The 24,818-nt window shown below is 35.5% G+C and overlaps 1 protein-coding gene and 1 pseudogene across 2 annotated transcripts in view; both read right to left on the reverse strand.

Annotated features, from left to right (window-relative positions):
- Nox (NADPH oxidase) overlaps window positions 1–24,818 on the reverse strand; it is a 147,772-nt gene that overhangs the window by 115,791 nt on the left and 7,163 nt on the right. For both annotated transcript variants that reach the window (XM_067101267.1, XM_067101266.1), the window contains exon 2: window positions 10,678–11,750. In XM_067101267.1, coding sequence (XP_066957368.1) covers window positions 10,678–11,319 — 642 coding nt within the window. In that variant the 5' untranslated portion in view covers window positions 11,320–11,750. The remainder of the gene's footprint in view (window positions 1–10,677; window positions 11,751–24,818) is intronic.
- LOC136836651 (cytochrome b-like) overlaps window positions 21,463–24,818 on the reverse strand; it is a 56,599-nt pseudogene continuing 53,243 nt past the window's right edge.

Here is a 24,818-nt window from a genome sequence, read left to right on the forward strand (position 1 = left end):
ACACACACACACACACACACACACACACATATATATATATATATATATATATATATATATATATATATATATATAGAGAGAGAGAGAGAGAGAGAGAGAGAGAGAGAGAGAGAGAGAGAGAGAGAGAGAGAGAGAGAGAGAGAGAGTTTCAATTACAGAAACTCTGGCATCATTTTCACTCTCTCTCTCTCTCTCTCTCTCTCACTATCCTCAACCTCTCAAAATGTAAAGTTATTGTTTTACCGATTTTTATTCTAGGAATACTAGTTAAATACATCTCTCTTCACTCAACTACGTCATGAACTAAAACTTACAAAACAAAAAAAGCCTCTGAATGCCAAAAGAACTGGTGAAAGAATGATAAAAACACTGGCAGTTATGGACGCCAAGAATATTATTTTCCAATCGAATGATGTAAAAAAAATATATATATAAAATGGTAATAGAATCGAAATCAACAATAGAAGCATTCATATATTAGACGTGCAAAGTAAATATGAACAGGCCCACGAAAGAAATCGACTATTAATCACTGACACGAGTTTATTCAGGCGAATAAAAAACCAGAACAAGAAACATATTTTTTCAGCTGTTAGGAAGCAGGAAGATCACTAACACTATTGAAATAAAAAACCAACAGATAGCAAAAAGCGACATCAAAAATAACTTCAGAAAGGAAACAACTAAAATAAGAAATGCTTATAATAACTAATGAATGGAAAAAGCCCCAAGATATAAGTAATTAGGAGATATAAAAAAACATCGAAGTCACTCAGAAAAATGGTAAGAAAAGTAACAAAATATAGCCTAATAATGAGTATAAAAGGGATAGAAACTGCAAATAATACACAGAGAACGGTTCTCAAGATACGAGAATCTTCTCTTTCTTTCTTGTCTTCTTCTTCTCTCTTCTTCTTCTTTCTTCTTCTTTCTTCTTTCTTTTCTTTCTCTCTCTCTCTCTCTCTTTTTTGTTATAATGTAATGATCCCATGACCCTTGTTGAATAACTTCGTGCTTCAATCCTTTTTTTTTTTGTACTGGTTATAATTATCTTTCTGCTTATTTTCGATTATTTTCTCCCGTGTTTGTACGCTTTTGTTTATAAGAGAGAGAGAGAGAGAGAGAGAGAGAGAGAGAGAGAGAGAGAGAGAGAGACACTTGAGACTTACCGACAACACGCAAGAGGTTTAAAATGTTTTTGTATTAATTTTACAAACGATTTAATTTAAAAAGACAATGCAAAAACTCGTTTACATTCAGCTTAAGAAAATGAAAATATAATGTGTATAGCAACGTACGGCCTAGTGTAAACAAATGATTTTTAAAAATAATTCATATGATTTCATAGGTAGAAAAAGCTCCTTCCCATATACGATAGCGATATGAGGAAGGTGGGAAGGGCAGGTGCTTGAAAGCTGTTTGCCTGGACTATTTCAAGGACTCCTGTCAAATCTAGTACCACTTAAATGCTTGATCAATCAATACATATTAGAAGCGACTTTCTATTTTCAAGCTTTGTTATTATGTTCCTAAAGTTTTTTTCCAAAATGTTAAAACGCTTCCTCCTTTACGAGGCAGTTAGTCAATTGTTTCCATAAATATTAAGCCCATCTTGCTTCCTTCCTTTTAGTTTTTTTTCTTGAGACACGTGCAAGGAACGGCCATCCATAAAAGTGCCCTATCTACTCGCCGCAGCGCCTAAAGGATCATAAAAGCGTCCTATGATCTGCATAGAAATCCGGCTTAACCACGCACCCTTTCGGAACAGCCCTACGTGACTCGGAAAACATCTTCTCAGAGGAACGAAGACGAACAAGCACAGGCCATTCAACGAGACCGAGCCTTCAAACCTCAAACCCTCAAAACGAGTTACTTTACCAGCCAGAGGCTAGTCTGGAATACCCTTTGCAAGGACAGAGGTGTCTCTCCCACGCCTACCCTCATCCCGTTGCATACAAGGAATGAAAAATGTATACTCCTCCAGGGAGTAGTTTAAATGAGTCAATTTGTGAATTAATTTTGTATGTGGTATTCTTTATAAGGTAAGGCAAGCTACGTCCATGTCCCAGGGTTGTTTTGCATGACCACTTGCTTTAAAAGTAACTGACTTGATTACTGACACGCAGACCTGTATATCCTCACCACACAAGCCACCTCATCGGGGGGACCAACATCACTGCTTGCCAATTCTCACGCAAATTTACTCAAGGCCATGGCCATATGGCAATGCATTGTAAAGCATAGGGTACATCGTTCTGGGAGATGAATATTCATTCTGCTCTAATTATCTAAACGTATCTGCTTTAACATATGTCAAGACATTCTTAATTAGGTGTTAACACTCTCTTATTCAGATAAACAGTCTTGTGAATAATAAGCAATGTAAATTTGTTGGCAGTTCACTAATACATCACACAGCCAATGTCTATGATAGGTATGAGGCAGGTAAAATCCAGTCAAAAACTATATATATATATATATATATATATATATATATATATATATATATATATATATATATATATATATATATATATATATATATATATATATATATATGTGTGTGTGTGTGTGTGTGTGTGTGTGTGTGTGTGTGTATAAACATAGTGCACCATTACAATATTTTTGTGTGTACCAAAGACAGCCTAAGGACCGTGAACAATGCAGGTATACAAGTTTCAGCATATTGTCAATGGAATCAATTAGAACACGCAACATGAAGTGCAAGACGCTAATTTCTAGAGGTTTTGCGTGATTATGAGAAATCTGACATCGGTCGTGTATGCCACAAACTTCTCATTAGCACTCAAGTCCCAATTATCAATCTAAGAGGTGACAGATGTTTTGACCAAATCGCCATGTGTTCTACATACACATGCAAACACATAAAAAACCCTGTGAGGGCAGTACAAAACTTCGACAATTAGTAATTAATAATTCTAAAGACATGATTATTGCGGGAAGTTGAATCTGATTTTGAAGATTTCCGATAGAAATGAATATCTGTGTTCTAGACAATCCAAATCGTGCTCTTAAATTCGTTAAAATTTGCATTTTCTTAGTTGGGTTAACACCTACCGAATGTCGAAGAAAGAGAGAGAGAGAGAGAGAGAGAGAGAGAGAGAGAGAGAGAGAGAGAGAGAGAGAGAGAGAGAGAGAGAGAGAGTCTCATGGACTCATGAAATGGACAACAAACTGGCGAAGAACCAAAGCAAGAACGAACAAAAATTTTAATATTTAAGTTGGAGCTTCAGGTAAAAGACTTTATGAAATCTTTGGTATGTGAGCAGAAATTATCCCTCAAGTTAATCACGATTAACCATGTATTTTCAAATCTATTTGAGCAATTTTGATATTAACTAATAATTTCTTACAGCAATATGAAATAAACTTAGAGAGAGAGAGAGAGAGAGAGAGAGAGAGAGAGAGAGAGAGAGAGAGAGAGAGAGAGAGAGAGAGAGAGAGAGAGAAATTCAACTGATGCCGCGTACTGAAATTATCTTGTTTTTCTCAGTAGTTCCTTGTCTCTTCCTGGGCAAATTACAAAAATATGATGACGGAGGTTAAAGTATCTGTTTTCTTTCTTCATTCTACCAAACACACATTTTCTATTACTATTTTCTATCTGAGCCTTTTCAGACAGACACAGTGAAATGTTTCTGAACAACGACAATCACATCTCCATATTCGTAATTGTTCTCTCTACCTCTACTTCTCAATCATTTATTCGCAGTTAAAAGTTTCACGTACACCGAATATTCAAACACTAAAACGCTACATTTTAACCTAAATTCTTATGTGCCCATTTCTCTTCTCTAATAGAATGTTCTATGGGGGCAAGTAAGTAGTTTATTTAAGTCTCTACACCGAAATAATTTCTATAATGTCTACTTTCATAAGAATGTATAACACGTTTTGAACGATAATAAACAACAATAATAATAATAATATACTAATAATAATAAATAACAACAGATTTTGATTTCATAATGACTAGCCTACTTGCTGGGGTGAAACTATTCATACAAATGCATATGATATCTATTCTCTCTCTCTCTCTCTCTCTCTCTCATATATATATATATATATATATATATATATATATATTAATCTACCTCTAGATTATCCAAGATCAATCAACATATCTAGAAAAACAGAAATACTCTCAAATTCTGGGCTGCATATCTATCTGCATATATATGTATATATATATATATATATATATATATATATATATATATATATATATATATATATATATATATATATATATATATATTTATATATATATATACAAAAACTGTATATATATATGATACCAAATAATCAACACACCAATCGATGTTATACTAGGGCTAGGCAGTTAGCTTGCCTCTAGTACAGTGGGTACTTAGATTCCAACTCCTTTATGACTTTTTGTGGTTCAGCTGGCAAATGCCTTGCATTTCAGTTGAAAGACCTATGTCTGATCCCGATGTGAGTGAATTTATATTATATATATATATATAGTATATATATATATATATATATATATATATATATATATATATATATATATATATATATATATATAATGTGTGTGTATGTGTGCACGCCAGTATGCGAATGAGTGTGTGTGTGTGTGTGTGTTTGTACGCACGTAGAAGGCCATGAATGAAGCATTTCCTCTGTCGAAACGTCGAGATAGTGAATTAAAGGTAAACACGCGGCCGCACATGCCTGAATTTTGATGGATATGAATATGTAATTGTTTGTTTTACTAGGAATGATTCTTTTTTTCTGATTACATTGAAGAGTGAGCAAACTTTCATACTATTAGTGTTTAGACAGATAGGGATATATATATATATATATATATATATATATATATATATGTGTGTGTGTGTGTGTGTGTGTATAATGTATATAGGTCTATATGTATATATATATATATATATATATATATATATATATATATATATATATATTATCTTTATTTATATATACATATGTACCACCACTTATCTTTTATTATATATATATATATATATATATATATATATATATATATATATATATATATATATATATATATATATATATATATATATATATATAGAGAGAGAGAGAGAGAGAGAGAGAGAGAGAGAGAGAGAGAGAGAGAGAGAGAGAGAGAGAGAGAGAGAGAGAGAGAGAGAGAATTGAATGTAATTTTGGTTTACCCTGCCACTGCTTCTAAGAAAAATGAACTGGTTACCATAGACAATCAGCGCTTGTTATCTGAGTTATTGCAAGTGGAAATTCCAAGTGCTTCTGCGACATCTGAAAGAAGCACTCATGCTGTGCGCACGAGCACGAACACCGAAAAGGGAGAGATTCTGTCCGTAGGTTTGAGTCAGTGCGCTAATGCCATAATTACTATTATCACAAGATACGTCAAGCTATGGTAGCGCTGGGCATATATAATCTCTTACGGACATTTATTTCAAGAGTAAATCATCATCATCATTAGTTTTGTTCAGAATTTAAATAATAAACCTACAAACGTGGCAGCTGTTTTGACGAATGCTGCCAGTCTTAATATTAACATAAACATTGGTCATTAATTTATGGGACGGTTAAGCTACTTAACACGCGAGAAAACTGAGGATTATTCTCTTTCAGATGCCATTTTTAAAGGGCCGTCACTTGATCTACGTATGGCACATGCAGACAAGTTCGATAAATGTTCTTCATGAAATCATTACTAAATTTCTGCAATATAAAAAAAAGAAAATTCCTACTTTTGAAAAGGTCTCGTGGCAGTTGTGGAAAATATAGGATTTACATGAAGCAAAGAATCACTTCATAAACTTTAGAAAAAACTGCGTTTAAACACAGCGAAGGAAAATTAATCATTAAATGCAAACATATGACGTAAAAAAGACGTTTGTACAGAAATATGAATATAAATAACAGAGGTTTCAAGATAAAATAGGTACATCTAACTGGAATTATAGGTCTAATAGTGCTTGTATTTTCTTCGTGCTTTCACGCACAAGGAATTTTATATGAAACTAAGAGGCTGCATAGAAGGAAAAACTTCCATTATGAGCAAACTCTGGTGTACGTCCGCAGTACCGCGCATAAACAGTATCAAAACGCGACGCCAGGTTAAACCCAGATTACAGTATTCCAAAAGGAAAAGTCTCCTCTTGATCAGGATATGATTTAAAGGAGGAGGAAAAAGTGGCAATAACGTACTGCTCTTAGTATAAAAAAATCGTATTTTGCATTTTTAATGAGTTCTAAGTATTTAAAACCTACTGTTTCCTGTATGCAGTACCCTGATTATTATTTGCAAATTCTCCTCTTTTCAAAATTAGCCTATACATATATGTATATATATACATTATATATATACAAACATACATATATGTGTGTGTATATATATATAGACACATATATGTATATATACTCACGCGCAAGCACTGTTTACTTGAGCCAGACTGATCATCATCCTTGTGGTTCACTTATTCACAAAATAACTCAAATTGATCTAGATTTAGTGATTTTGTTTGAGAATATGGCATCCACAGTAGTCTAATGAAATGCTGATAATAATATTTCTAAAAAAAAAAAAAAAGATATTCTTAATAAAACTGATAAACGGTTGACAACCATAAACACTAATCATAATAATAATAATGATAATAATAATAATGAAACACGAATGAAAACCTCGTAAAATATCTTCACTCTTTCATCCTTAATGTCACCATCTTTTAGACGCATGCACCAACGAACAAAATCTTACAATTCATTTTTAAACTTTCAAACGAAAGTTCATTGACTTAAACCCGAACACATATTTCCCTGGCCGTAAAAATCGAAGTTCACTGATGCCTAAAAGAGAGAGAGAGAGAGAGAGAGAGAGAGAGAGAGAGAGAGAGAGAGAGAGAGAGAGAGAGAGAGAGAGACTGCTGTGAAACTACACACAGTTTATACATGTATATACATTATAACAGTCACTACTACGTTATACTTCAACTCCGCTGTTCATCATCAAAGGTTTTACTCATCTTCTGTAATATTTACTCATTATATGGTTTTTTTTTTTTTTGTTCTTATTAAGGTAATGCGAGAGTGATCAGAGTATCGTCAGTGATACTGTACAGTCTTTAATAAAAGTTAAAATCTTTGACTTAATCTAAACTTCATGGAATGGATAATAAAGTGTTATTGAAAAATTTTTTTCTTTCTCACAAAATAAAGAGAAACCATCACGGACGACTATATATGAAGTTATTCATCTTTTGAATTTTGGCCAGTGCTGAAACGGTAATCACCAATAAATGCTCCTGAAATTATCTGTTAGACGATTTTTTTTTTTTTTTTTTTAAATTATCTTTGGTATAGGGACAACAACCTCATCCAAAAAAATCAATAACAGAACTGAACGGCCACACTTTGTGTAGGGGCAATGTGTCACAAAGAGGCACGTAAAACCAACAGAATGCGCGTGAGAAAGTTTTGTAGGCTCGATCGGACGGCAGCAGCTTAGGCCTAATTATCCAGAATTCTTGAACCTGACCTTGGTGGACGGCCATGCCTGGAAAAGTGGTTTAAATAAAGCCGTGAAGATGGAAAGGATCGATAAGTGTCATTTAGGAGGCCTGTAGGGATGCTCTCCAAAGGCCTATGAGCTGTTGTCGCCTCCATCATGAAAAAGAGCATTTCTTCTTCTTGTTTTTCATCACTTCTTGTCTCTGAGCAACTATCATTTCTCAAATATCATAGGTCATTAGTGTTCTTGTTTATCTTTTAACCTTTCCTCACAAATATTCTTGTTAGTTATTAGAAATTTTTATCCCTATTATTGATCAAGTATCGCTCGTCATTAATATTCTTATTCGTCATTTATGGTTTTCATTGTCATCCTTGTTTTTCTTTATCAAACTCATTCTTGTCATTTAGCTCTTATAACTGCTCATTGTCATTACTGCCATTCGTCATCCTTACTCTCACTACCATTCTATCACTCATTACAATCACTACTTTTATTCATCAATTATCGTTCGTCATTATCACTACTGGACGAAATTCCATCTCATAAGAAACTTAGGTTCCAAATAATCATCGCATTTTTAAGCCATGCCACGAACGAAGCTTGATTTCTATTCTTAATTATCAAGAAGAGACTGTATATATATCGAAATGTTTCTTGTCTGTCAGATTAATTCTTAATTATTTCTTGCCCGTCATCTCAATTTTAACCGTCAATTATTATCTTTAATTATTTCTTTGAGACGAAACGCTACTGAGACAGGATACTGAGTGCCCTTTTCTAGAACAGGCTCGAAAAAACATGAAAAGGCAAAATGAAGAAGACTGGTGGAAGTTAACGCCCAAGGAATCGGTCGAACTTTCAGGCAACTCATCACACACACACACACACACACACATACATCACAAACAGGTTGAATACAAGTCAACGACTTGTCGGTAGTCTAAACCAGCACTTCATATGATTATCCACTAACGGTCGTCGACTTGTTTTCGACCTGTTTGTGATATATATGCGATAAGCTTCCGAAACAATCTGAAGGCTTTATTTACTACAGTGCGGACGCACCCTAAAAATATTACCGATTTCCTCAGATTATATGTGTGTATATATAACAATCATATATATATATATATATATATATATATATATATATATATATATATATATATATATATATATATATATATATATGATTATTATCACTTTGTACGTGATTCATTTATCACACATTGTTATTAGGTGAAAAATAAGAGTCAGGGTGTGGTCCTGACCGGTTTTCGGCATTTCAAGCCATTGACGAAAGGATATAGAGTCTAAGAAGTCACAAATATATGTATGTATATATATATATATATATATATATATATATATATATATATATATATATATATATATATATATATATATATATATATATAATACACTATTTGACGAACATGACAGACTACGACCGTTAGAGACTACATATCACAACAGGCAGGTGTCGAGGTTTGAAGGCCACTCCTACCTCGACACCGGCCTGTGGTGTGGATATGTAGTTCTAACGGTTGTGTATGTTCATCAGTACTGCTCTATAGTATATATATGTGACTTCTTATACTCTGTATCAGTCCTCGTCAATGGCTTGGAAAAAAGTCGAAAACAGGGACCTACACAAATCTCTTATTTTTCACCTGTGGCAATGTGTGATATATATATATGTATATATATATATATATATATATATATATATATATATATATATAATCATCTGTCTCCCAAATAAAACTATTTGTGAAAAATTTTACTAAAAAGATGGGGGGGGGGAGGGCTTCAAAGAAAAGTTCTCTTTCTTGGACCTGCACTTGGAAAAAATAATGATGGAGCTTAATATATTGTGGCGATTTTATATAAAATATTTTGGAAATATCATTCTCTCTCTCTCTCTCTCTCTCTCTCTCTCTCTCTCTCTCTCTCTCTTTCTCCTTAGTTTTCCAGTGCTCAACACGACCATCTGAGCCACTCTGAACTTCTAAGATCTATTGGAATAAATGTTAGGAGGTAACACAAAATAATGCAGCACCTAAATATTAACCCACAGCAAGTTATCGAAATTAGCCGAAAATATGCGCGAATGAATGCATACACACATTTGCTTGACTGTCTTGTATGCAACTTGTAACTTTCAATATGCAACTTGTAACTTTCTGTCTCTTTAAACAATTACCAACTAATCGTGACGACTAGAAATTTAGAAACTAAATTGCCGTATTCTTTGCTGATGCACTGCATCTAACGGCCTATTTCAGCAACATTTGCACAGTTTGAGAATTCTGACATATCTTAAACATTTTTATTTTTGGAAAGTCGTTGGTATTTTCATAATAAAAGGATCAGATACTCTTTCTTCTTATAAAGACACAAAACTTTCTCCTTAAATAGATATAAAACTTTCTTCTGAAATAGACATAAAACTTTCTTCTGAAATAGACATAAAACTTTCTTCTTAAATAGATATAAAACATTCTTCTGAAATAGACATAAAACTTTCTTCTTAAATAGGCATAAGACTTACTCCTTAAACAGACATAAAACTTTCTTCTTAATTAGGCGTAAGACTTACTTCTTAAACAGACAAAACTTTCTTCTTAAATAGACATAAAAATAACAGGATTCAAACTTTCAATTTTCTATCTAAATTCAAATATATTCTGCTTACATTCAAGTTTCTGTTCTTCTGCCAGACAGATTCTGGAGCCCACAAATATAACAACATTCAGGGCCTTTGAAGATGATTATTATTCATGAAGAGATAAATTCCTTTGTGTAACAGGAAAATTCTGACTGCCCGAGGATATACTGCACATCTACAGCAGTCCAGCTAGGGCGGTCACCTTGGAATGTCTGGTTTTACCAGTTGTTAGTAAGAGTTGGCAGCAGATGAATAATGAATATAAATTGGTGATTGCAGTGTTCAAGTGACATCACCTGCATACTATATTAATTTTGAAGATAGAGAGAAGCTTTAGAAAAACGAAGCCAACCACTTCACCGCTTGGAAATGGATATATATTAAAATTTTTATTTTGGTATTTAACAATTAAACAGAGGTTGAGTAATGATAAAAAATTAGAAATATAAATATATACAAAAGTTTGTCAATGACTTACTTTGTTTTTCATTGCGGAGAGAAAAGAAGACAGAGAGAAGTTTCCTCCATCTGCCTCTGATGCCTCTATGAGGTAATTCCTCAACCAGGTAATATTTTCACGGAGTCTCCTCTCTTGGAGCAACTCGAGCGTCGCCTCTGACATACAGCATTCATTACCTGGGTATTCTTCGGGTATGCATTCTACCTCGTCGTCGTGTCTAGAAGCCACCGACAGTGTCTCCCCAACAGGTAAGGTGGCCAGCGGGACAGTCGCGCTGGAGAACTTCCTCGTCCCCCTGAAGGGGTTGTTGCAAGACCTCCTGGACCAGAAGTCCCGGTTCCTTCTGTACTCGATGATGCGCTCCTCGACGTCGACCTCCGGCGTCAGGGTCCTTGCCGGTGCAAAGATGTCTGAAGTCACCGATGCCTGACTCTGGCAGGAGGCATTTCGCTTCAGAAATTCGTGCCCGAGAGATTTCGTTGCGGCCAGGGCCCTGTTGCAAGGGAAGACCGGCTCTTTCCTACTGTCGACTCCTGCAGTAACAGGTCTCTTGTCTTTGGCCTTGGATCCTTCCTTTGAATCCACAACGGCGTTCCCGTCGTCATTATAAACAGGATTGTCAAAGCAGAGTTTGGGCGGGCCTTCATCGCGCTTCACCATCTTGTATCCTTTGCCTCGATTATTTTTTCCTCTATGATTATTTTCTAGCAATCACACGAAAGGACGATATCTCCAACTGTCTTTCTTCGCGTCTGCCTTCAATACAGTCACATGAAATAACAAGTGTTTGGTACAACAAACACTTTATTGCAACAATAAACTGATCATTGAAAAATTTGCAAGTAACTGTCGAAGGTATTATTTGAAATGCTTCATGAATTTGTTTTGCCACAGATAAATAAAATGACAAAGCAGTGGTGGGAGCTATTCTTATTTTTTATAACAGCAAGAACACAAAACTTAAGTCTGTCTTCTACTACTTTGTGTCTTGACTTCTGCTTACCTTTTACAATTTTACACTTGCTCTCACACAGGACGTCTGTCCGTCACCGGAAAGACTGAACGAATGTTTGAGATCCATAAAGCGACACCTATTTATAGCAGGGGCAAAGGACAGGAGTTAGACTCACGAGGTTTCCAAGCCGTGAATATCTATTGGCATTTCGGCTACGATTGATTTAAATACTCCTTATCACGAGATATGTTTTTAAGCTATTATATTGCCTTAATTATATTTTAAGTTTAATGGAAGTATGCATAACGTGGCATGACCTCACGGTTAATAAAACTTACTGAACTTTTTTCTTTCTCCACCCCAACCTTTTCTTTACGTTGAGTCAAGTATCTAACTTCAATGCTAAGAGAAATCATAAATGGTGTAACAGATGATGAACATAATTCGCTATGGTTTTGATTAAAAAAAAATTGGAATCTCATTGTTAAAGGAAGCAACATAACAGACAAAGAGGTAAAGAAAAACCTCCTCGAGGTAACCAAGATTATGATGTGCTGAAACGAATTTTTTTTATAACACTAAAAGTCTTAGGTAATATAGTCATCACTTACACAGAAATGCAGCACAAGATGAAGACGAAAAAAAAATATTCTGTTACAACAAGATGTTTGACCCTTTTCATAAAATAAAGAAACATACAAAAGGAAACCAGAATAAACAGTTAGCAATGAAAGCCACATGATCTCAAAAAAACGAATTGCAGTGCAATATGGAAAGGTGACACCTACGAATTCCACACTCGAGGGGCACGTCAGCCCCAGTGGCCATCTATGCCAACATGGACCAGTGGCCTGAATCACTTATTTAGTGAACCACGTACTCCAAAGATAGGAAAGAGGGATCATTATTCCGTACAAAGGTTAAGGAGGGTACGAAAGGAGGGTGCATAGGTTTACTCCTGTGTGTCAGTCGATTCCAAAACAAGATGATTTGATTCATAAGGAGTAGGGATGTTCGTGTGAATCAGGACAGATCCTAGAAATGGTACAAGACACGATTAATATGTCTCAATGATGACAAATGACGAGTACAATGATATACTAGTGTTTAAATATGCTTCATGTACATAGTAATGATATCTGTCATGAATGCTTACATACAACTTGTATAAAGATGCATGTTATGAATAACATGTAAAGTGCAATGAGACATGTTGTGTAAACTGACATATGCCATGAATAACGATATATGACATGTTTAATATGCCATGCAAATTTTATGTCATGAACAATGACGTATTTTATACGTAACGGTATTTGCAGAGAATACTTACATTCCATAGGTAATCGTAGGGAAGTCAATGACAAGGACATAACATGGGATATGAATGCGAAGCGTGTAAGCAATAAATACTGGAGCAATATGGGAAAAGAAAATGAGCGCAAAAACGGAAATGAATGCAGAAATGAAAACTTGTCACAAATAAGGAAGAGGGAATTTGATGTGAAAGGGGAAAGCCTGTGAAGATAAGAAGATTTCGATTCAAGTCTGTGGAAGGCCGTGATGAAGAGGGCATGTCGAAATCCAAAAATTCAAAGTAAAATAAATTTGTACAAATTTGGAAAGAACGAAGTTATTACGTATAAGAATATGATAGGCTTTCTAGAACTGCTTTTTTTTCTCGTATCGTAACTTCATTTCAAAGCAACGATAAGACAGACATAAAATAAGGATAAGAAACTATTTCCCATCTACCAAATTTCTCATAATCTAATTTTGTCCGTGTGCTCTATCTACCCATCACGTTTAAAGTTATCTTTTTTAAATCTTCCTTCAAATCTACTTACAGTACATTGATACAGTCCGTGGTTTTGATGTTATTTACACTCAAAATAAAAGAAAAAATAAGGTAAAAAAAATAGCGGTATGACAGTGAAAGATGAGCAAAACTAATACGTAAACCTAAATCAGTACTGACCACAATTACAATTTTCCCGATAAATACTATCAATTATCACCATATCTAATATCCCCTCTAGCCTTCCTGTCGCTCACAACAGTCTCCCAGTGTCTGTTGCACGTCAGTTACTGCCAATAATCTTTACTTAAACCAACACACATTTCATACAAAAGCAACGGCTGCCATACATATGTGTAAATATCCCAAGGTAAAAAAAATAAATTTTCAAAAAGGAAAAGGAAGCTTTATCAAGTGAGTTAGAAAGAATGAAACCACAACCGGATACACAGTGCAGACGGATGATCACGTTAGAAACAATACGAAAATATAAACAAGCTTGGAAGACTAATACGACACAGGACCAAACAGTTCCATTCGCGTACTGTACATAATCCTAAATGACATGTTGCACATCATGTGACTCTGACAGTGGGAGTTTTACATTTACTCACTTCCGTAGATGCTTTGACGGATGAGAATTTTGATTTCTAATTGTTTTATTTTTTCCTTCAAGAAATTGAATTGCGCTGCGCTTCGCATTTTATTTCATTTTTTTCATAGGTTCAGGTATTCAGAATGGAAGAATCAGTCGTGAAATTTAAGCGCTTTCAGCCATTCAGCACTTACGACAGTTAGAGGAGGGAGTTGCGGTGTTTGGACAGCAAGATAAAGAGATCCGCAAAAATAATAATAACAATAAAACAATCTAAAGGTAAAACTGGGAGAGGACGCTAAAAGTGCATTCAGAAGAAATTAGGGAGGCTGGCCAGCAAACTGGAAGAGGGGACACATGCATAGAGTTACAGTAAAACACTCTAAAGTGGGTGTAGCTAGAGGCCAAAGGGACACTGTAAACAACCTTTAGTAACGCCTACAGTGCACCATGAGAGGTAGTTCCTCATTGGACGGGTGGGTATCGTTCTTAGCTAGCGCTCTGCTGGCCCCGCGTTAGATTCTCCGACCGGCCAATGAAGAATTAGAGGAATTTATTTCTGGTGATAGAAAATCATTTCTCGTTATAATGTGGGTCGGATTCCACAATAAGCTTTAAGTCCCGTTGCTAGGTAACCAATTGGTTCTTAGCCACGTAAAATAAATCTAATCCTTCGGGCCAGCCCTAGGAGAGCTGTTAATCAGCTCAGTGGTCTGGTTAAACTAAGGTACACTTAACTTAACCATGAGAGGTACGACTCAAAGGTCATATATTACAAGGACTCTGGACCGTCATGAGTCTAAAAACACACAAGACAGTCTTTTAAGTACACAAAAATTACTAAATTTATGAAGGCTATTCTGTGGAAGTTCAATGCGTAAGTTAGTAGTATTCTTGGTCGATCCATATTTTGAATAATATTAATAATAAAAATAATAATAAAAATAACAGTAATAATAATGGCATCAGAACCGGATGACTCAACTACTACGAATCATCCATAATAATAATAATAATAATAATAATAATAATAATAATAATAATAATAATAATAATAATTCCAACGTAAATCCTACTCTTTGAAAATAAAACGCAATTTTCCCAATAAGAGTTAGGATAAATCGTATATAAAGGAATGAGGAAGCGACCTCAGAAGAAGCAGAATCACAGGCTGAGGAAGAGAACAGCAAAAACTGGCGCAAAAAACTCCGCAAAGGGTGGCATGACAGCGCACTTAGGTATCCCGAACCCTGAAGTGACCCTGAGATCGGTGTCCATGAGCAATTTCCCTGCACCTTTCATGCTCCTGCAGTAATGATAGCAAAATTGACGTCATGCCGCCAATATACGTAGTCCAGCCAACGATGTACGAAATACCTTGGAGGAAAGATGTTAAAACGATGCAGGAACCATCTGAGTCAACTGTACATAGTATTACGTTCAAGTCTCCAAATCCTTGCATGGAAATGTATAAGATATACATATTTTATCATTGTAAGAAGCAGTAAAAGTAGTGGTACAATCAGCTTCATCGTAGGAGTATTAATACTACTATACAGATGCTTAATACCATCAGCAATAGTAGTAGTAGTATTATGACAGATATCTTGCTAATATGACTTTCACTAATAACGTAAGAGACCTGTCTTAGAGGCTCTGTTCTGAATACAGTTTGGCTGTCTATCACCAGGATTACGTGAAAAGAAACGAGCAAATCTCTATGAAATATGGGATGATTCACTATACTTCGGGAAAGAACTGATTAGATTTTGGGTAGCTCTAATATGGAAATAGATTTAGAGATTTTTTGGCTCTAGTTATTATTACTGTCACTGGTGTGCATTTAAAGAAAATGACAGCTACCTGCTGTTTGTGAATGAAAGCATAAATGATGTTGAGTATTTGGGCCTTAAGCTAATCGCGTCCTAGTATTCGTGAAAAGAAATGTATATAATGCAGAAATTTGGTTAACTAAACTAATTCTATGGCTCATTAGTGTTATTCTAAGCGGTCTTCTTATTTACATTTTGCTTCTTGAGGCAGATGACAGGCAAAGTGTTGACTTTTCAGTTTTAAACCACTCACTACCAGGCGTCTTAATTCAATGCTTTGGACAGAAGCGCCAGAATTGATTGTTTTTCTTTTTAAGAAAACGGGATTGATCTCAGGACTCTTTCTTAGAGGCAAAGCTTGAACCGCTTAACAATGGAGTTCATTATTATTATGATTATCATAATTCAAAATGTGCACAAATTAATTTTGCAAAAGTGATCATAAGTTTTGCAGTTACCTTAGGTAAGGTTTGCCGTCTCTGACTGGTCTTCCTAGTTATTTAAATAAGCTAAAAATGTAATTACCAACACTAATAGTAGCTGTGATATAAATAATGTTTAAAGCTCAAGACTGATAAATGCATGACAGAAACGGCATTGCAAATAACAGGCTATTAAGGCACGGCCAGGGGTAGAGTTCAGATGGGTATTGGCCGAGTCATGACTATTTTTCCAACAGGAATTACAGGGCAGGAGGCGGTCTGCACCAAGGTCAAGACATCTATTGTTTAAGGCGTTATTACCCTTTAAGAAGAGAGAGAGATACAGATCTTATGTTTGCATGCGCGAGAGAGAAAATGGAGATCTCATGCTCTTGGGGCTATCTTTGGCAATATTCAGAGAACAAATGAACCTTGAGAGAGAGAGAGAGAGAGAGAGAGAGAGAGAGAGAGAGAGAGAGAGAGCCACAAGCACACACGCATGCCTGCGATTCCCAGCCTACCGCCAACCAGCCAACCCAGCAGTAATTGAGTAATCTGCAGAGCCGGCTGGGGTAAGATGTCCGAGACTGGCAACTTCATCCCACAAGATTTGAAAGAAAGGAGAATGGCATTGTAATATATATATATATATATATATATATATATATATATATATATATATATATATATATATATATATATATATATATATATATATATATATATATATATATATATATATATATAAATTTACTGGTCACTTTTGCCAGATACATGTGTAGTTTCTATTTGATTTTTATTGGCCATGATGGTAAAGGTATTGTCTATTCCATCTCTAGTCAATATATATCTGAATTCGACAAACTACGTATGAGCAGTATAATCTTTCACCTTTCTTCGGCCAGGTAATTGTAGATTACCTTGAATCCTTGGCCGGGGCATCAGAATATTTACATTTCTTTTCTCTTGATTTGGATCTAAGCTTCGTACTGACAAGGATTTCCAAAGTGTAAAGAAATCGAAAAGTTTAGAGGGCGTTGTGGTTGATATAAATTACACATATATAATATATATATATATATATATATATATATATATATATATATATATATATATATATATATATATATATATATATATAAATTTCTGACTCACGTCGGGATCAGACAGGTCTCTCAGGTGGAAAGCAAGGGCGTTATCCACTGGCCACACAAGTCTAAAAAGAAGTTGGAACCTGAGCAACTGCACCCAAGGGAATTACCTGGGCAAGCCTTGCTTGCATACCAGCAATCCAACTTCCTGACCTCAGCAATGACCCAATAGACAACATTTCATTCGAATTATCCTTCTGAGTGAATAAGATAGAAATCATCAACACACACAATCACGTGTGGAACAGAAATAAATTTCTGACTCACGTCAGGATCGACGGGTCTCTCCAGGTGGAAAGGGCGTTATCCACTGGGCCACACAAGTCTAAAGAATTTGGAACCTGAGCAACTGCGCGAAATTACCTGGGCAAGCTAACCTTGCATACCAGCGAGTTTTCCCCAACTTCCCCGACTCAGCAATGACCCAATAGACAACATTTCATTCGAATTATCTTTTAGACTTGTGTGGCCCAGTGGATAACGCCCTGCTTTCCACCTGAGAGACCTGGGTTCGATCCCGACGTGGAGTCAGGGAAATTTATTTCTGTTCCACACGTGATTGTGTGTTGATGATTTCTATCTTATTCACTCAGAGGGATAATTGAATGGAAATGTTGTCTATTGGTCATTTGCTGAGTCGGAAGTTGGGAAAACTCTGGTATGCAAACAGTTGGCTTGCCCAGGTAATTCCTTGGGTGCAGTTGCTCTCGGGTTCCAACTTTCTTTTTAGACTTGTGTGGCTTCCAGTGGATAACGCCCTTGCTCACCTGAGACCTGGGTTCGATCCCAGACGTGAGTCAGAAATTTATTTCTGTTCCACGTGATTGTGTGTTGATGATTCTATATATATATATATATATATATATATATATATATATATATATATATATATATATATATATATATTGGGTGTGTGTGTTGTGTGTGTGTAGTCAACAAAGTGACAAAGGTTCATAAAAGCAGACACGTGCCTAAAGTACGGCATGACTCCACATCAACATCCAGCGTTTTCTAGTATAAATACAGTTAGTGATTTTTCTTTCTTTCTCTCTGTTACGTTACTTCACCGCGCACGATAACAGTTCAGTTTCCCGTCTTGCCTCCAGATTTTAAATAATATGTTTTGAATACGATCTACTTTTTGCTTTACATCTGGTAAAAAAAAGGCAGTCAGTTTTGAAGAAACGAATCCTGTTTTTCTCAGTGATAAAAATGTTATCGTATGTAATATTTGGATAATAATGTTTCACTTTTGTTATTGATAATATTATGACTGACACATGTATATTAATCCTATTTCATTGTTGTTTCTAAGCTAAAGGCCTAGGTTCGAATTCTGGCCTGGGAAGAAGCATTTATCATTTCAATTCTCTTTGGGTGTAAGTTATCTGAAGGCATAGTATATATATATATATATATATATATATATATATATATATATATATATATATATATATATATATAGTAAAATATTTACATGTGTACAAGTGACACATTCATGTATATATGCGTTGCTTGATCAATAGCACTAGTGCGATACTGTGCTCATAGATATTATTTAATATATATATATATATATATATATATATATATATATATATATATATATATATATATATATAATATATATATATATATATATAATATATATATATATATATATATATATATATTAAATAATACATATATATATATATATATATATATATATATATATATATATATATATATATATATATATATAAATATATATCTCAGTTATGGATTCAAAGAGTGAAACCCAGGCTAAGGAATGAAGAGACAGAGAAAAAGTGTTTATCAACCCTTTGTCAATCTTGTTCTTGGAAAGCCTATCTTATCCATCCCTCCCCTCCTCCTCACCTCACCCCTGGGTAGACAGGAAAGCCAACCAGTTGGACATGTTCTCAGAAGACTGGTTTTAAAACTTTTCTGCGTCGAAACCTTTCCCTAAAGAAGCCTTGTAGACGAGACACAGACCATACATGCAATCCTACGTTGGCAAAATAACATTTGTCCAGTTTTCATATACCTGGAGAAAGAGAGAGAGGAGAGAGAGAGAGAGAGAGTAATTCATCCTAGAAATTTGCTAAATTTAACAAGTACTTAGTCAGCAATCAGCCTTTGTCTGAAAGTCAATAGAGAGAGAGAGAGAGAGAGTATATAGAGAGAGAGAGAGAGAGAGAGAGAGAGATCCAAGAGAAGAATTCAACCCAATTCCAGGAATCTTAGTTTCGTCCTTGGAAACCAACAGATGGTAAGCAAAAAAAAAAAAAAAAAAAAAAAAAAAAAAAAAAATATACGCACACACACCCAGCCAAAACTCCTAATCACCCCTCATTGCCACTCCCATCGGACTCCTAATGTCAGCTACAAGTTCAAGTGAAGGTCAAGGGATCTTCAGTAATAGTCGTCTCTGTTGGTTGGACAGAGTACAGAGGTACACATCAGGCCTTCTTATCCTATTCAACAGTGTGCCGGCATAAGGTCGGTGTAATCTAGACCAAACCACTTTCTGTGATAATGTCATTTGACATTCGCTGTTGGTCAACAATCAAAATAGTTAATTAGCAGAAGAAAACTATTTGAAAAGAAAGACAAACACGGAAAAGTAAAAATCTTTGTGAGAATTTCGTTTTAAAGAGATTTTCTTTGAGAGTTCTTATCGACAAGAGTAGTTGCGACCTCGATGTTGAATTAAAATTTCAGCTAGGTGTAGCCGTTTAGCAGGTGGGTCTGTTCGACCTTTGAAATTTTACATGATTTGAGTTCAAACCGGTGTGAGCCAGGTTGGTTTTCTATCTTTAGTGGTTAAAAAATGGCTTTAGTACGGTGCGATTGAGCTTTTGGGATAATCTTTGTGTAAGATAAACTTTAATGGATTGCCTTGCAGATTAGTGCGTCGGATTTAGGATCCGTTAATAAGTATTTACTATAGGCATTAGGAAGAGTCCGTTTATTGCTTTCTTTTCTGTGATAATTTTGATTATGTTGGTTAGTTATTTAATTTTAGTGATTTTAGTTTTGGTTTCTGTTGCTTTCTTTACACTACTTGAGCGTAAGACCTTAGGTTATACTCAGATTCGTAAGGACCCTAATAAAGTAGGCTATGCTGGTTTATTACAGCCTTTTGCTGATGCTGTTAAGTTATTTACTAAAGAGCAAACTTTTCCTACCATGAGTAATTTTATTCCTTATTATTTGTCTCCTGTGTTTAGGCTATTTATTGCCTTGGTTTGTTGGTGTTTAATGCCGTACGAGTTGGGCTTGTTCTCTTTTGAGTTCGGTATTTTGTTTTCTCTCTGTTGCACGAGAGCAAGAGTGTATTCTACTATGGGCGCTGGTTGGGCTTCTAAGTAGTCTCTTTTGGGTTGTCTTCGTGCTGTTGCTCAGACTATTTCTTACAGAGGTGAGTCTTGCTTTGAGTTTTATTACATGTTGTTTTTGTAGGTGGCTTTGATTTAGATTGTTTGAGAGGTATCAGCGTTATGGTTGGTTTTTTTTTATTTTAGGTTTCCTTTGGCTTTGTTATGGTTTGCTTCTTGTTGGCTGAGAGTAACTGAACTCCTTTTGATTTCAGTGGAAGGGTGAATCTGAGTTAGTGTCAGGATTTAATACCGAGAGTACAGAGGAGGTGGATTTGCTTTAATTTTATAGCTGAGTATGCCGGATTTTTGTTTCTGAGAATCTTTTTCTATTATTTTCTTAGGGAGTGGACTTGTTTCCTTATTGTTTTATGTAAAAATTATGTTTATCGGTTTCTGTTTTGTGTGGTGCGTGGTACTTTACCTCAGTTTCCGTTATATGACAAGTTGATGTATCTTGCTTGAAAAAGGTTTCTTCCTGTGGCCTTAAATTATTGTATTTTTTTTTATAGGATTGAAGGTTTTTTTAGAGGTTACTCTAGTATAGCTGTAAAAGAAATTAGGATGGAACTATTAAGAGATTCGAACTCCTGTTGGGTCTTTCTAAATCACTTGTCTTCCTAAAGATGAATAGTCAGTCTAAGAGTTTGTCTCATACAACTATTTGCTAGTTAATAATGAAGAATAAGAAATATAAGACTGTTAAGATTTGTCCTGTGAGGATGTAAGGGTCTTCTACTGGTCGAGCACCGATTCATGTCCATAAAATTACGATTCTAATTATAGACCAGAATAAGATTTGTCTGATTGGGTAGAAGGCTAGTCTTCGGAATTTGTTTTTATGTGTAAATGGTAAGATGAATAAAATGGCTACTGATATCACTAAGGCGATAACTCCTCCTAGTTTATTAGGGATTGATCGTAGAATTGCGTAAGCGAATAGGAAATATCATTCTGGTTGAATATGAGCGAGGGTTACCAGGGGGTTGGCTGGAATGAAGTTGTCTGGGTCTCCGAGGAGATAAGGATCGAGGAGTGTGAGGATGATTAGAGCAGCTAGTGTGACTACGAATCCTACGATGTCTTTGAATGAGAAGTAAGGGTGAAAAGGGATTTTTTCTAGTTGTCTGGAGATTCCTGTTTGGTGTAAAAGTAAAATATGGACTATAGAGGCAGCTGCGATAACGAATGGGAACAGGAAGTGGAAGGTGAAAAATCGTGTTAGCGTTGCGTTACTTACTGCGAATCCCCCCCAAATTCATTGTACCAAGTCTGTTCCTACAAATGGAATTGCAGATATTAGATTGGTAATTACAGTGGCCCCTCAGAATGATATTTGTCCCCAGGGGAGTACGTATCCTAGAAAGGCTGTTGCTATAGTCAGAAATAAAATAATTACTCCAACTGATCAGGTATGCATATATAAGAATGATCCATAGTAGATTCCTCGTCCGATGTGTCTATACAAGCAGATAAAGAAGAATGAGGCGCCGTTGGCGTGTACTGTTCGGAGGAGTCATCCATAGTTTACATCTCGGCAAATGTGGAGCTACTTCTGTGGAGGAATACTAAATCTACATTTGCTGTGTAGTGTATAGCTAAAAAACAGTCCTGTTGCGATTTGAACTATTAAGCATATGCTCTAGTAGGGAACCAAAATTTCATAGAATAGAAATGTTGGCTGGAGTGAGTGGGTAAATCTACCAAGGCGCCGTTATGATTTTAAATAGGGTGTGATTTTCCGTATAGGTGCTGTCATTAGGATGTTCCGGAGGGCCCAGAAAAAGGTTGATCTTAGTTTGACTACGACGATAGGTTAATAGAAGATACAAAATGATTATTCCTGTGAGTGTGGCTGTGGGTAGGGTTATATATGTGTCTGAGTGATATTTGTGTTGATTGTATGTCTTGAAGGCTTTTAGAAATGAGAGCTCTGCGGAGTCTTTAGTTGGAGTTATTATTTGGTCTGTGAAAGGTAGAATGGAGTATTACAGAGGGGGTAGAGTAAAGCTGAAATTATTTTAATTGACAGCTTGACGTTTCGTTTGAAGCAAGGAGGCTACGTAAATAAACAAGACTAGTGTGGCTCCTAGAAAAATCAAAATAGGATAGAAGAGAATCATATGAATTTTGATAAAAAAGGCCTGCAGATACACAGATTAAAAAATAGTTTGGAGGGATTAGTGTTAGTCCTGGCTGGGGTGCGTTATAAGAGTGAAGCAGAATTGAAGAGGATATTAGTAAAAAAGAAATGAAGCAATGTGTTGATGCAGAAAGTAGTTGATGTAAAATATTAGTTTTGGGGACTGAGGATGGAGCGATTTCTTCTTTCTGAGCTTCAAGAACAGTAAATTCATCTACGGTTTTACAAGACCATTATTTATTGAAACTATGGAACTAATGACAATTTTAAATTTTGACTCTACGTTCCCTTTGTTCTGTTTGTTGTTGTGGTTTGTTGGCTTTTGTGGGTGCGGAAAGCATTTATGAAATGTGCTATTGTGTTTAGAGTTCATTTTAGTGAATATTTTCTGGTTTATGGCTCAGGCTTTCGGTCATTTAGGGGGGGATTTATATTTCGTGTTGTTTTTTCTTACTCTTGCTGCTTGTGAGGGGGCTCTGGCTTTGGCTCTTCTTGTTTCTATCGTTCGTAGTCATGGTAGTGATAATTTTGGGAGTTTTAATGTTTTAAGATGTTAAAGTTTATTTTGATGGTTTGTTGATAACTTTGGTAGTTGATAGATGATTAGCTGCAGGTATTTCTTTTGTTGGCCAGTTTTGTATTCGGGGTCTATTCACTCAATGGGTTCTCTTTTTCTTGCTTAGGTCTTGGGTTTTGGGTTAGATTATATTGGGTACATTTTAATTTATTAAGTTTTTGGATTATGGCTCTTGTTGTCAGAAAGAAGACAGAAGGTTGAAAATCTTAAGGATTTTGACAGGGTGTTCTTGTTGGTTAATGTCTTCTCGTTGTTGAGTTTGTGTTAATCTCTTTTCTTGTCTTGATTATTTAATATTTTATGTGTGTTTTGAAAGTTCTTAATTCCTACTATAATTTAATTTAGGATGAGGATATCAGCCTGAGCATTGGGTATAGCTTGGCGCATACATACTGTTTTACACTTAGCTTCTGGCTCCTTGGGCCTTTATTAATTTCTATTTGAGTTTGTATAGAAGTGGGGTCTTCCAGACTTTTTGGTTTGTCTTTGGTCTGGATTGTAGGGTGAGTCTACTGGGGGTTTGGTATGTTTGTAGGATTATGGCTTTTATCGTTAAGCTTCCAGTTTATTTAGTTCATTTGTGACTACCTAAGGCTCATGTGGAAGCTCCAGTGGCTGGGTCTATGATTTTGGCTGGTGTTCTGTTGAAATTAGGTGGGTATGGTTTGGTACGTGTGTGTCCTCTTTTTGTTCATTCAGCTGTAACTTTCAGGTGATTGTGGGTCTCGGTGGGCCTATTGGGGGGAATTTTTGTAAGTTTTATTTGTTTACGTCAGACTGATATCAAGGCTTTAATTGCTTATTCTTCTGTGGCACATATGGGGTTGGTATTATGTGGCCTTAGTGTTTTCAGATAGTGGGGGCTATCTGGTGCTGTTTCTGTGATGGTGGGACATGGTCTTTGTTCTTCCGGTTTATTTTGTTTGGCTAATATAGTATATGAGCGTCTGGGAAGACGAAGGTTGTTGGTTAGAAAGGGTCTGCTTAACTTTATGCGTTTGTACGGAAGTCTAAAATAGTGAACTATCAGAGAATGCTCTAAACCATTTGATTTTAATGGTACAATGGCAACAAAAACCATATTACCTCTCGAAGTTAGGGCTGAAACCCCAAATAACGAAAAGGATGCTTTATCAAATATGGTTAAACATAACGAAGGAAAAAGTGACTGAGTAAACATTAAAATGGTTGTCTGGAGTGTTTTCAAAAAGAATAAACTTGACAAAAGCAACTGATCCCCTTATACCTGCCTCTGCAGTTTAGCCATAAGTACTGAACAACTAGGTGTGTTAGGTTAAATTCA

This window comes from Macrobrachium rosenbergii, chromosome 56 (assembly GCF_040412425.1).
Source record: "Macrobrachium rosenbergii isolate ZJJX-2024 chromosome 56, ASM4041242v1, whole genome shotgun sequence".
Lineage (NCBI taxonomy): Eukaryota > Metazoa > Arthropoda > Malacostraca > Decapoda > Palaemonidae > Macrobrachium > Macrobrachium rosenbergii.